The sequence below is a fragment of the Dasypus novemcinctus genome, chromosome 9 (assembly GCF_030445035.2).
Source record: "Dasypus novemcinctus isolate mDasNov1 chromosome 9, mDasNov1.1.hap2, whole genome shotgun sequence".
NCBI classification, from domain to species: Eukaryota; Metazoa; Chordata; class Mammalia; order Cingulata; family Dasypodidae; genus Dasypus; species Dasypus novemcinctus.
Genome location: NC_080681.1, coordinates 123,868,517 through 123,883,751, shown reverse-complemented (window position 1 = coordinate 123,883,751; position 15,235 = coordinate 123,868,517). Strand labels below are relative to the sequence as shown.

The window sequence follows — 15,235 nt, the reverse complement described above, 5'->3', positions numbered from 1 at the left end:
CATATACTTCCCCCCCATCCTCACCCCACTCCTCCCATAACAACAACTCCTCCATCATCATGGGACATTCATTGCACTTGGTGAATACATCTCTGAGCACTGCTGCACCACATGGTCAATGGTCCACATTGTAGTTTACACTCTCCCCCAGTCCACCTAGTGGGCCATGGGAGGACATACAATGTCCAGTAACTGTCCCTGCGGTACCACCCAGGACAACTCCAAGTCCTGAAAATGCCCCCACATCACATCTCTGCTTCCTACTCCTTCCAGTCTATTATTGATTTCCAGTTTCATTCCATTATGATATGAGAAGGTTCTTTGTACAATTTCAGTCATTTTATATTTATTGAGCCCTACCTTGTGACCTAACACATGGTCTATCCTGGAGAAAGAGCCATGAGCACTTGAGAAGAATGTATAACCTGCTGATTTGGGATACAGCATTCTGTGATATGTCTTTTGGGTTCTGCTTGTTTATCATGTTGTTCAAGTTCTCTGTTTCCTTGTTGATCTTTTGTCTAGTTGTTTTATCCAATGATATGAGTGGTGTGCTGAAGTCTCTAATGACTATTGTAGAGATGTCTATTTCTCCCTTCAGTTTTGCCAGAGTTTGCCTCATGTATTTTGGGGCACCTTGGTTAGGTGTGCAGACATTTATGACTACTATTTTTTTCTGGTTGTTCTTTTTGTTAATATATAATGGCCTTCTGTATCTCCTACAATGTTTTTGCATTTAATGTCTGTTTAAATGTTATATGTTACTGTAGCTCCCTTGCTCTTTTTTGGTTACTGTTTTTGTGGAGAATTTTTTTCTAGCCTTTCACTTTCAGCCAGTTTGGGTCTAAGGTGAGTCTCTTGTAGGCAGCATATGGGTGGCTCCTGTTTTTTTATCCATTGTGTTATCCTGTATCTTTTGACTAGGTAGTTTAATCCATTCACATTCAGTGATATTACTGTAAATGCATTATTTACTTCCACCGTTTTATTCTTTGTTTTTCTACGTCATATCTTTTTGTCTGTCTTTATTCTTTTGGTTATGCTATTTTTGCCTTTTACACTCTCCTCTAAGGCTCAAGGCTCTCTCTCCTATCTTTTTCTTTCTGCCTGTAAATCTTCCTTTAATATTTCCTGCAAAGGAGGATTTTTTTTTAAAGATTTATTTTATTTATCCCCCCCCATTGTTTGCGTTTGCTGTCTGTTCTCTGTGTCTGTCAGTTGTATGCTCTCTGTGTCTGCTCTTCATCTTTTTTCTTTTTTTTGGAGGCACTGGGAACCAAACCCAGGACCTCCCAATCGTCTGAGCCACCTCTGCTCCCTGCTTGTTGTGTCTCTCATTGTGTCATCTTGTTGCATCAGCTTGCCATACCAGCTTGTCGCGTCAGCTTGCTGTCTTGTTTGTCTTCCTTAGGAGGCCCTCGGAATGGAACCCAGGACCTCCCATGTGGTAGGCTGATGCCCAACTGCTTGCACCCCATCTGCTTCCCAGGAGGGTTCTTTTTTTATGAACTCTCCTTGTTTCTGTTTGTTTGTGAGTATTTTGAACTCACCTTCATATCTGAAGGACAATTTTGCTGGATAGAAAATTCTTGTCTGGCAATTTTTTCTCTTTCAGTATCCTGATTGTATCATACCACTGTCTTCTCACCTCCATGGTTTTGTTTTGTTTTGTTTATTTCTCTCCCCTTACCCCCCATTGTCTGCTTTCTGTATCCATTTGCTATGTGTTCCTCTGTGTCCTCTTGCATTATCAGGCAGCATTGGGAAACCGTGTCTCCTTTTTGTTGCATCATCTTGCCACTTCACCTCTCTGTGTGCGGTGCCACTCCTGGGTGGGCTGTGCTTTTTTCATGGGGGGGGGCCTTGGCTCTCCTTGCAGAGCATACTCCTCGCACCTGGGGCTCCCCTATGCAGGGGCGCCCCTATGTGGCACAGCATTCCTTGTGTGCGGCAGCAGTGTGTGTGGGCCAGCTTACCACACGGGTCAGGAGGTTCTGGGTATCAAACCCTGGACCCTCCATATAGTAGATGGACATGCTATCAGTTGAGCCATGTCCGCTTTCCCCTCCATGGTTTCTGATGAGAAATCCACACTAAGTCTTACTGGGCATTCCTTGTATGTGATGGTTTGGTTTTCCCTGGCAGCTCTCAGAATTTTCTCTTTATCATTGATGTTTGACCTTCTAAGTAGTATGTGTCTTGGAGTAGGTCTGTTTGCATTTATTCTGATCAAGGTATGCTATGCTTCTTGGACACGTAAGTTCCTTTCTTTCATGAGTGTTGGGAGATTTTCATCAATTATTTCCTCAAATACTCTTTCTGCCCGCTTTCCCTTCTTTTCTCCCTCTGCAAGTCCTATGACATAGATGTTGTTTTATGGCTACCTGGTTTCCCAGCACCATTTGTTGAATTGACTGTTCTGGCCCAGCTGAGTGGTCTTGACAGCCTTGTCAAAAATCCCTTGACCATAACAAATTAATCAGACTTTAATAAAAGAGTAGCTTGAAAAGCTAGAGTTGCATTATCTGAATGACTTTTGTTTGTGCACCGTTACATTTTCTAAAATATTCATTGCAGCATGAAATGACCTGAACATCCAACAGCAGGTAGTTGGTTAAAATAGTGTACATTGATACAGAGGGATAGTATGTGTATTAGTCAGCCAAAGGGGTGCTGATGAAAAATACCAGAAATTGGTTGGTTTTTATAAAGGGTATTTATTTGGGGTAGGAGCTTACAGATACCAGGCCATAAAGCATAAGTCACTTCCCTCACCAAAGTCTATTTTCACATGTTGGAGCAAGATGGCTGCTGATGACTGAGGGTTCAGGCTTACTGTGTTCCTCTGGGCTCATCTCCTCTGTTTTCTCCACAAGCTCAGTTGTATGATTGTCAGGCAAACAGCTCTCTCTCTCTCCCCAGGGCTCCAGCTTAAGACCAGCATCAAACTCCCAACATCAAGAACGCTGTCCTTTGCCATGCCTTTTATCTGTGAGTCCCCACCCACCAAGGGGTGGGCACTCAGTGCCCTAATAATGTGGCCCAATCAAAGTCCTAATCATAACTTAGTCATGCCCAGCTTCAGACCAGTTTACAAACATAATCCAGTATCTGTTTTTGAAATTCATAACTATGTCAGACTGCATGTAACATGACAAATGATGAAGTTGGTATGTGTGTATCAACTTGGAAAGGCATTCACAGTTATGGAGAGCCTGGAAGGATGTGCTCAATTAACTGCTGATAACTTGTTGACTTATGGAATTTCAACAAATTTTTTGAAAACCTCCCTGTATGTTCTAATTTTTACTAAATAGACATATATGCATTTTTAAAAACAGCAAAATTAAGTGTCATGTTTCATTTGTATGGAGAAGAGTATCATTTTTCTGATCCTGCCATCATTTCTTTTCTTCCAGGTGTGGGGGCACAGTTGGTGCTATTTTCACTTGTCCACTGGAAGTCATTAAGACCAGGTTGCAGTCGTCACGTTTAGCTCTTCGGACTGTCTACTATCCACAGGTCCAGCTGGGGACCATTAGTGGAGCTGGGATGGTGAGACCGACCTCCATGACACCTGGGCTCTTGCAGGTTCTGAAGTAAGTCCCATCCCCATTCCGGCTGCTGCCACCCATGTGTACACACACCCCCGCCCCCTCTGTCACCACAGGCTGTTTGTAAAGCACACAGAAAAGGCAATGTTCTGTTTGCACGGCCTTCTTCCAAGCCTAGAAATTAGGTTTCTTTACCATCACCCTTGAACTCTGCCCTTGCTCCCTTGGCAGCAGGATCCTGGGGTTCATGTGGCCCTTATCTGGAGACAGTTAAAGCAAGCCTGACAAAGCAAACTAGAATGCAAAAAGTGAGCACTTTTGCATCAGATTGTCACTCTTTCCAGAATCTTGTGAGAGCTTGCAAGAAGATATGGAGTGGGAGGACAAAATTAAAACTTAAGAATAATCACACAAAAAAAGAATTGTGAATATTTCAAAAGGAAGTAAAATGGAAGTAAAATGTTTTTATTTTTTAGCTTTTATTTAGAAGTGATTTTAAATATATAGAAATGTTGTACCATGTATTATTGAATTAAATGACTTTAAAAAATTTTTTCATTTATACGGTATCTGCCTATTTTGTTTTATTTTTCCTTTTTATTTTGCCTATTTTATTATTTTTACCCCATTAAAAATATCCTGTATGCCTACAAAGCAATTAAATGTTTATAAGTTGAATTTGGCTTCTCTGACTTTGTGCTTAAAGCAAAAATCAGAGATTCAGAAGAGCACTTGACAAGATCTATATTTAGCTTGGGGCCATGTTCTTTAAAAGAGGTGATCAAGAAATTTAGTTGAATTTAACCCAACACGTTATTTAGATTATAGAATATGTGTTCAAGAAAGACATATAGAAAATGAGTGTAGCTGTAGTGGTTGAGCACCTGCTTCCCATTTGCCGAGGACCTGGTTTCAATCCCCAATAATGCCTAAAAAAAGAAAGAAAGAAAAAAGATATATAGCTATTTATCAGTGTAGATATCTAGTTAGGGAGCACTAAAAATGATGTAATAAAATGAAAGTGCACTGTCTTAATAACCACAACACCCCTCAATTTTTTTTTTAAGATTTATTTTATTTATTTTGCTCCCCTTCTCCCCGTTGTCTGCTCTCTGTGTTCATTCACTGTGTGTTCTTCTGTGTCTGCTTGTATTCTTATTGGCGGCACTGGGAATCTGTGTCTGTTTTTTGTTGCGTCATCTTGCTGTGTCAGCTCTCTGTGTGTGTGGTGCCACTCCTGGGCAGGCTGCGCTTTTTTCACATGAGGCGGCTCTCCTTGTGGGGTGCACTCCTTTTGTGTGGGCACCCTTACACAGGGGACACCCCTGCATGGCACGGCACTCCTTGCATGCAGCAGCACTGCACGTGGGCAAACTCATCACACAGGTCAGGAGGCCCTGGGAATCGAACCCTGGACCCTCCATATGGTAGGTGGATGCTCTATCAGTTGAATCATGTTTGCTTCCCATACCCAGCAATTTGAGCAGAGTTCAGTCACATTTTAGATAAGGTAGAATGAAATGGAAATTGCCTAATTTATTTTTAGGTAAGTTTTGTTTGCAGAACCAACCTGTGAGTCATTCAGGCCTCTGGCACATCTGAGTGTCCTGAGCAAAGAACGGACAGCAAGACGAGCTGCTGGGGGCAAGGTTCGTAGTGCGAAAAGGGAGGTGGTATCCAAGACTCCAGGAGGTTGTTCTTTTTAATTAAACATTGAGAAGGGGATGAGAGACACAAAAGGCAGAGGTTAGGGATGGGCACAGGAAAAACTGAAGCACAGAAATGTAGAGGCACCCTTTGATTTCTGAAAGCAGAGGTTCAAATCCATGGTCCTCAAGAAGACATGACTGATCAATGCCCACCTCTCAAGTTTGCCTTTTTACAAGCCTAGGCAAATGGGGGTGTCTTAGGTGGCACCTTTCTTCTCAGGAACAGAAAGTGCTTTGGGCATATTGACACAGAAATAGGTAGTTTGCTAACTTTACTAACATTCAGAATGAGCTTCCTCTTGACATGCTTGCCAAATAACTCATGATTATTTCCTTGGGGAACTATTACCAAAGACTGTGGATATCAGCAGGGCCAACCTGCTTATAGAAGTTTTAGATTACAGAAAAGTTACATTGAAAATAATAGGGGATTGCCATATACGTCCATCCCCTCTTCCTCCTCTACTTTCCCCCATTAACAACATCTTTCGTTAGTGTGGCATGTTTGTTAGAGTTGATGAACAAATATCGAAGCTTTGCTACTCACTATGATCTGTAGTTTACATTACAGTTTACACTTTGCACCGCAAAATTTTATAGGTTTTGACAAAATGTATAATGACCTGTATCTGTCATTCTAATAGCATGCAGAACAATTCCAGTGTCCCCAGAATACCCCATGTTACACCTTTTCTTTCCTTTTCCTCCCCTCAGAACCTCTGGCAACCACTGAGTTTATATCAGTGTTACAAGTTCCTCCATTACTAGAATAGTAATGTCTACTTTGGTCCGTAGTTGCATTCCCTCCTTATGTTTGTTCATTCCTCAATCTTGAGGATTTGGGATGGTGATGCCCGCTCTGCTTCCGATTGAGCGGGAGCTTAGATCCCATGGGAGCAGATGGGTGGAACTCTGTTGCTTGCAGTTGTAGATACTCTCTGTTTTTTGGAATGGGCATTGTCCATCATCATTTTGTTAGTTATCCTGGGTGAGTCCAGTGAATTGGAGAGTAGGTGGTGGCTACAACTCTGCTGAGATTCAGGGCTCAACTGTCTTATGAGTAGACTGAAGATATAAGTATAGTGCTAATTATAGGTTCAAATAAAAGGGGCATAAGAACCATATGTGGGGAAATTATAAATGAGTCTAACTCTGTTACATTGGGGAGATAAATTAACATATTCCAAGGTAAGGCCCACCAACAGGATGCCGATTTCCTGGGTTGTCTGCCCTGACTTTGGTGTCCAGATGTCTCTAGAGCCCTCAGGAGCACTCCTGCCAAGTCGCAATCATAATCTGGAAGGTATATGGGAATGTGTCCGTATTTCAAATTTTTGCAGATGTATTTTTTGTATCTCCTGTGTGTGTGTGTGTGTGTGTGTGTGTGTGTGTATCCTCTCTCTCCTCTCTCTCTCCCCTCTCCCCTCTCTCTTTCCTCTCTCCCCTCTCCCCTTTGTTTTTTGAGGTCCCTGAGCTGGGGATTGAACTGGTTCAATCCCCAGCTCCAAGTTTTTTTTTGTTTTTAGGAGGCACTGGGGACTGAACCTGGGACCCTCCCCATGTGGGAAGCAGGCACTCATCTACTTGATCCACATCTGCTTCCCTCTATTTTTTTTTCTTATTTTTTTAATAGATTTCTAAAAAAATTTTATAGATACATAGATCATACAAAAATGTTACATTAAAACTATAAGAGGATCCCATATACCCCCATTCCCCAGCCCCCCACTCCTCCCACATCACCGGATTCCCTCTATATATTTTTAAGATTCTCCAGCATGCCTCAGCTGATATTTAAGAGCTTTCAAGTAAAAAATATGAATTTCTCTAGCACTTCATTGATTTTTTTCTTCCCTTTCCACAGCAAACGTATGAGATTAGCACACGGGCATATTACCCCTGTATTATAGCTAAGGGAATACAGGTTAGAAGTTAAATGACTCATCCAAAGTCATATTTTATGTATATTCACCTAATTCTAAGAAAGATTTGGAGTATCTCAAAGTAAAAAACAAACCAAAAAATGCCCTAGAAGCTAGGCCAACCTTCTTTCTTCAAAAGGAAACAGTGCTTGCACTCCACAGCCTAAGACGTCTAGGAGCCTATGACCCATGCTGTGCAGGGAGTGCACCACACTAATGAAAGAAGTTGTCAGTGTGGGAAAAGTAGGGGGTGTGGGCCGTAGGGCATATGGGAACCTCCTATATTTTTTAATGTAACGTTTTGTGTGATCTATATATCTTTTAAAAATAAAAAAAAAGATGTCTAGCACCATATTCTCCTTCCTCCGTGGCTGCTGCTTCTGTTTCCTTTGCTGCATCTCCACCCTCACCACCTCTTGATGTTGGAGGGTCCCAGGACTCAGACCTACGACCTCTTCTTTAGCTATATCCACCCCTTTGGTAATTTCATTTACTCTTGTGGCTTTCAGTACCCTCTGTAAGCTGACAGTGTTTCTACTCTAGCCTCACACTCTCCATCCAGCTGCCTTTTTGACATCTCTGCTTCAATGTTTAATGGGCACCCAAAGTATGACATACAAACCCAAAGTCACCCAAACCTGCTGCTCCTGGAGTCTGCTCTGTCTTGGTTAAAGGTTACTCTGTCCTTCCATGTATCAGGCCTAAAGCCTCCTAGTCATCCTTGGCACCATTTTTTTTTTATACCAATTTTATTAGTACATATAAATAGAGCATACAATTCATCCAAAGTGTACAATCAGTGATCTTTGGTATAATCAGATATCCTTGCCTCTTATTTCTCTCAAACCTCAGGAAATTCTCTCAACTCTGCCTTCACAATAGCTGTAGAATCTACCTCCTTTCCGCCCCTTCCTCCACTTCTGTCCTGGACCAAGCAACTGTTTCCCTCACCTTAGCTTCCTTATTGGACTTCTAGCTTCAGACCTTCCTCCAGGTACCTCTGCTCAAATACCATCTCCCTCCCAAAGTCAGCGCTATTCCAGTGGTCTACCAGGCTTTACACAGCTGCAGCCCCCTCCCTTGACTTCTCTGATTTCATCTCCTAGTCTCCCCCTCCTTCCTGCTGTCCCTTGTCCTACCCCTTGCCCCTCCAGATGCACTAACCTCTGCTCCTTTAAAAGGCCAGGAACATTTTCTACAGCAGGGCCTTTGTACACAGCATTATCTGCATGGCTGGCTCCCAGTTGTCACTTTGGCAGGAAAGCCATGCCGAGTTCCTGCTATTTAAAACAGGAGCCTGCCTCTACTCCCCATCCTCCATTTCTGCTTTATTTTTATCCACAACACTTACCTCTGTCCAGCATATGGTCTACTTATTGTTTGTTGTTTTCTCTCTCTGCCGTTCCCATTACTTCCCCTAGAATGGAAGTTCCTCAGAGGTAGGAACTTTGGTTTTAATGCCAGGGTATCCCCAAGCTCCTAGAATGTTGCCTGAGGGTAGGCTTTTGATATATATTAATGAATGAATGAATTTTGAGGTGTCAGTAGATAATGCATATATGAAGGGATTAACATCCCCCTCACCATGTAAATAATAAATATTAGTAGCTGTCGTTATAACATGTCCTTTCTGTGCTTTTTAAATGTAAGATTCATAACTGAGTTTCTTGGTGGTCAGGACAAAAAGTGGAATAAATTACATAATTCTCATCTGAAGAAAACACACTTGTTCCAGAGGGAGAACGCGTGTCTTCCTGTTAGTAAGTTCTAGAAATAATCTGTTAGCACTTACATAGAGGCAGTTTACTGACATCAGAAGCATTGTCTTAGGATGGCTTAACAGCTGGCTACTTTCAGCCACCATCTTCTCCCCTGGGTTATTGGATTAGCTGTTTCTACTCTTGACCATCCCTAAGCTAAAGGCAGTGAAGGTGGTCTGCAGAGAGGCTTCTTTATCAAAAGTCCAGGCCTTTCCCTACCACACAGCCTGGTGCGGTTGTCTGTTCATATTTTCAGAAGACATTGGGTTTATCAAGAGCCCAAATGAATAACATGGTCATTCTTTTCATTTCTTTTATTTTTTAAGATTAATTTATTTATTTCTCTCCCCTCCCCCCCCCACCCCGGTTGTCTGTTCTCTGTGTCTATTTGCTGCATCTTCTTTGTCCACTTCTGTTGTTGTCAGCGGCATGGGAATCTGTGTTTCTTTTGGTTGCATCATCTTGTTGTGTCAGCTCTCCGTGTGTGCAGCACTATTCCTGGGCAGGCTGCACTTTCTTTCGCACTGGGCGGCTCTCCTTACAGGGCACACTCCTTGCGCGTGGGGCTCCCCTACGCAGGGGACACCCCTGGGTGGCACGGCACTCCTTGCGCGCATCAGCACTGCGCATGGGCCAGCTCCACATGGGTCAAGGAGGCCCGGGGTTTGAACTATGGACCTCCCATGTGGTAGACGGACGCCCTAACCACTGGGCCAAGTCCGCTGCCTGGTCATTCTTCTAAAAGGAAGCTTCTTGTTATTAGTTTTACACTTTCAGGGGGTACTACTATAAAAGCCTTACCAGACCGCAGAATTTGTTTTGAGGTAATTTATTCTTCAAAATGCAAATCAGTGTTTTCTGGCATCTCATGTTAGTAGGGAAAAAAAAATTCTCCATTGGGAAACCAGTAATCTTTATTTTAAATGTAGTTACTTAAAGAGAAAAAGGGAAGATTTTTAACACATTGAGGCTTGACTATTAAATTTACCAACAGATAATAAAATCTCTATTTCAGGTATCTGCTGTAACATGAGTCTTTTTTTTTTTTTCCCTCATCAGAACTCTATTTTTTAAACTTCACAGGCACCTTATTTTCATTTGTTTTTCTAGTATCGTACCTTTTTAAAATTAAATTTTCTGTTTCTTCACCAGTTTCTACAGTTAAACTAGTCCTTAGTAGATTGAAATATATCAAGGACAGTGGGTGGTTGAAAGTTTAATCTGAGAAGTAATATATTAGTGTGCTAGTCTTAATCTTTTAGAACCTGACATTAAGATGAGATACTTGTCTTGGATTAGTCAGTGATTTGCTTATTATCTAAAACTAGTGAAGAGAAGGAACTGCTCCAAATAAGACCCTATTCCTTTTTTGCATTTCTTTCTTAAATGAAAGTTTATGTGACTGTGGGAAAATTTGTCTGTATCCTTACATGCCTTATTTTGAAACTGAAGTGCACCCATTTATAGTAGGAACTTGATTGTTCCGGACGAGTTTTGTAAACATCCAGCTAGGTTAGATATTTGGATTATGTAACAGAGACTTGACTTTTTGCCCACTGTTAATATGCGTAACTATGGCGACAGTCTTTCTGCAGTTCTTAAAAGGCCGGAGTCACCCGAGGACGTGTGTTCCCTACTGCATTATAGAGGAGAGGCTTTGAGCTCTTGGAACCAGAGGTTCCCCTAATTGTACTTGAAGGAAACTCAGGGTTGTTCAGGGTACATTAATGATGATCACAGAGAGAATCTGAGCTTTCAAATCTGTTTAAAGTACTTAGCATTTGGAAACTCTTTATTACATACCGTATTATAATCTAGGTCGCTTCAAGGTCTTATTTGAAAGATGTTTTTGTTCAGGGTGCTCAGCTTTTTAAAAACACAATACTGATAGGAGAAACAAATAAATTATTTTTAAATTGAAAACTTTCAATTCTTGTATTTCTATTAAGGGCCAAATGGCTTATTTTTGTACCAGTTTGAAAATTCACTGAAACATCGTGAATTTCATTTTGCAGTATTTATTTATAGAAACATAAGAATTGTGTTTACCGACCTTTGTTTTCCATCATTTCATGGGCTAGAATCACAAATTCAATATTTTTATGACTTCAACAAGCTTTTAAAAAATAATTTTTATTTTGAAATAATTTCAAAATTACAGAAAAGTTATAAGAATGGTAAAAATAATTTTTTATGCCCTTTACCCAGAGTCATCAATTTTTAATATTTTACCATTTTGCTTTTTCACATTTGCTCATTGTATACATGCATGTTTTTTCTGAACCTTCTGAGAATGGTTACAGCATCGTTTCCCTGTACCCACTGATATATGTCAGTGTTTATTTCCTAAGAGCAGGGGTATTCTCTTAAACCATAGTATAGTTTTCAATTTCAGGAAATTTAATATTGATATGTTTTTTATCTAATCCACATTCCGTGTTCCAGTTTTATCATTTATTGCAAGTGATTGATTTAGCACAGAACTAAATTTTGTTTTATGACTGTTCCTGCTGTTATCATTCCTGCTTTCTAGATCCTTTTCAGTGAACCCTTTCTTCCTCCTTGCCAGGTTTTATTTTCTTTTTAACACCTTAATTCACATACCACAAAATTCACCCTTTTAAAGTATACAATTCAGTGGTTTTGAGTATATTCACAGGGTTGTGCAACTGTCACCACTATCCAATTCTAGAACATTTCTTCACCCCAAAAAGAATCTCCATACCCCTTAGCAGTCACTCCCAACTGCTCTCCTCTTGCCCAGGCCCTGAAAATCACTAATTCTACTTTCTGTTGCTATATATGGGCCTATTCTGGGCATTTCTTGTAAATTAGAATCATACAATATATGGCCTTTGTGTCTGGCTTCTTTCATGTAGTTTGAGGTTTTCAAGGTTTATCCCTGTTGTAATATGTATCAGTTCCTTTTTTTGGCTGAATAATATTCCATTGAATGTACATAACCACATTTTGTTTATACATTTGTCTATTGATGGACATTTCATCTTTTTGACTCCTGTGAATAGTGCTGCTAGGAACATTCATGTACAAGTTTTTGTGCAGCGTGTGTTTTCAGTTCTAGGTCGTACAGTGACTTTAGATTCACTTTTGAGGGAACTGCCAAACTATTCTAGAGTGGCACCATTTTATGTTTACACCAGCAATGTACAAGGATTCCAATTTCTCCATATTCGCAACAACATTTTCTATCTTTTTTATTATAGCCATTCTAGTGTTGTAAATAAAGTCTTGGTGGTTTTTTTCTGCATTTCCGTAATGACTAATGATGGTAAGTATGTTTTTATTGGCCATTTTTATGTCTTCTTTGGAGAAATGTCTATTCAAATCCTTTACCCACTTTTTAATTAGCTTATTTGTCTTTTTATTATTGACTTATAAGTTAATTATATATTCTGGGTTTAAGTCCTTTATCAGATGTCTAATTTGCAAATATTTTCTATCATTCTATAGGTTGTCTTTTTACTTTCTTGGTGGTACCCTTTGAAGTACAAAAGTTCTTAATTTTGAGGAAGTCCAACTTAACCATATTTTATCTTTTGATGTCATATCTAAAAAAAAATTCTTACTGCTAGGTCCATGACTCTCTGTGTTCTTCTGAATGTTTTATAGGATTTTTTACATTTAGGTCTGTGATACATTTTCAGTTAATTTTTCTATATGAGTTACAAAAACGTGAGGTATGAGGTCAGGATCCACCTTTATTCTTTTTGCTTGTGGATATCCATTTGTCCCTTCATCATTTGTTGAAAAGACTATTCTTTCCTATCTGCGTCATTTTAGCACCCTTGTTGATAACCAGTTGGCTGTGCATATGAGGGTTTGTTTCTGGACTTGAAATCATCTTCCACTGATCCACGTGCTGATCCTAGTGCCAGTGCCTCATGGTCTCGTTTACTGAAGCTTTGTGATAAGTATTGAATTTGGGAAGGATGCGTCTTCCAATTTTCTTCTTTTTCAAGATTGTTTTCGTTATTCTGGGTCCCTTGCATTCCCATTTGAATTTTAGGACTGGATTGTCAATTTTATCACAAAAGGCAGCTGAGACTTTGAATAAGAATTGCGCTGACTCTGTAGATCATTGGGGGGCGGGGGGTAATGCCTTCTTTATAAATAAATCGCCTGACCCATTTGTCTTTCCATTCATTTAGGCTTTCTTTTATTTCTCTCAGTTCTGTTCTGTGGTTCTCAGCATACAAGTCTTTTAGTTAAATTCATTCTTTGTATTTTATTATTTTCAATGCTATTGTAAAATTGATTTTAAAAAACCAATCATAAGTTAAAATGCTCTGAGGAAGGAAAGAATGGGAAAGAAAACTGTGAATGGATAAAATTTTAACATCATCCAGCCAGGCCATAAGAATATTAGATAACCTTTTGCATCAAAATGTTCGACTTAGTTTTGGAAATCTTCTCCATGGGAAAAGGGGAAAATAGGAGAAATAAAGTTGACAGTATTCACTTTATTGTTAGCTTTATAGGGGTATTTATTCCATAAAGTGGAAGGTGTGTTTATCTTAACCCTAGTTAAGAAGGTAGTGAAGGTAGAACAGTATATAAATTCCTTGGACTAGGTTGTAATTTGTGAGCTAGATCAGATATCAGTTACAAGTAAAGAACAATCCTCAGTTTAAAAAAATAAATAAATAAATTGGAGAGGACAGTAATAATGTAGGCTCTATTAGAAACCATAAAAATTGAGCCATTGCAAAGAATGTAACCAACTTCAAGAGTCACTTTCTTGGTGTGCTAAAATACCTCTAAGGAATGTTCTATAAATCTTTGTAAAATTTTCTGACTTACTTTTAACTAGAAACCATATTGGACATTTAAAAAAAAATAGTCACAGTATTAACTTTGGATTGGAGATACTAGACTCTGGACATACAGCCCATGAAAACTAGAAGCATCTGATATTTCTGTTCCTGTTATACCCGTTTAGGGCTCGACTGTAAGTAAAGATCTAGAAGATAGAATTATAAATAAGGAATAAATCCAAAAGAAATACCATGCAAAGAAATCTCTGAACTGTTGCACAGTGAGTCTTGTTATCAGGAGGGCTTAGTTCCGGGTATCAGACTCTTGGCCAGGTGCTCACACTACGGTAATAGGATTTCAGGGTGTGGTACAAATGCTCACATTTTCTCTTGGTGTGAACAAGGGGAAGGGCTTCTAGTCTAGCTGTAATTCTTGTAGTATTTTTTTGTTTGTTTGTTTTTCACTGAATGAATGAAAGTGTTTTATGGCCTTCTGATTCTGGATTATAATATTACAAGCAGATAAGAATCTGAGAGCTAGCATTTAATTCGAACAAGGAACTAATATGAAGGTTGACGCCTGGTTATTTTCCATAGGCCTTACCTGAGGGGTTTTAACGATACGTGTTTTCTTCTTTTTCAGGTCAATCTTGGAGAAGGAGGGACCAAAGTCACTTTTTAGAGGCTTGGGTCCAAATTTGGTTGGAGTTGCTCCGTCAAGGTAAGCATTAAACTCTTAGCTGCCTTCTACCTGCAGTGTAATCGAAGGGTGAGAGCATTCAGTGACCGTCATCTGACATACAGAAAGAGTCAGCAATGACTGTATATGAAAGAGATTCTAGTTATTTTATTCTTATTTCTAAAAATTCATCTGCTCTCGCCAACTGTAACCTAAACTTTTGTTTTTCAAAGTGTGCTGTGCCATCAGCATTGGGTGTTACCTGCGGGCTGGTTTGGAATGCACAGTCTCAGGCCACACCCCAGACCCACATCAGAATCTGTGTTTTCACCAGATCCCCAGATGATCCCTATGCACATTGAAGGACTGATGTGGAGGAATTCTTTAAGCTTTCAAGCTTTACTTTATGTATTAGTCGCCAAAGGGCTGCCAATGCAAAGTACCAGAAATCTGTTGGCTTTTATAAAGGTATTTATCTGGGGTAAAAGCTTACAGTTAAAAGGCTGTGAAAAGTCCAACTCAAGGTTGCTTTCTCACCAAAGTCAGTTGCCATGTGTTGAAGCAGAATGGTTGCTGATCTGTGGCTGGTCTCTGCATGCCCCTGTGGGCTACCTTTTCCTTTTGAGGCTCTGTTTCTCTGCTGGCATAGGCTTGTTTCTTTCCGGGCCCCCTGTATCAGTCTCGGCTCTCTTCCCAGTCTCTGCTGTAAGCTGTCAGGGGCAATGTTTCATCTCACCCCAGGGCTTTAGCTGTTTGAGCCTTCTCCTTCCTGTCACATGGCAGGATCAAAAAATGATCTGTGTAACTGCTTGTGTGAGTGTCCATTTATGTCAGAC

At 40.1% G+C, this 15,235-nt stretch overlaps 1 protein-coding gene across 3 annotated transcripts in view; it reads left to right on the top strand.

The window, feature by feature from the left end:
- The window catches only part of SLC25A33 (solute carrier family 25 member 33), a 44,938-nt gene that overhangs the window by 20,569 nt on the left and 9,134 nt on the right, over positions 1-15,235 (top strand). For all 3 annotated transcript variants that reach the window (XM_058304463.2, XM_071217796.1, XM_004470600.5), the window contains 2 exons: positions 3,420-3,599; positions 14,364-14,441. In XM_058304463.2, coding sequence (XP_058160446.1) covers positions 3,420-3,599; positions 14,364-14,441 — 258 coding nt within the window. The remainder of the gene's footprint in view (positions 1-3,419; positions 3,600-14,363; positions 14,442-15,235) is intronic.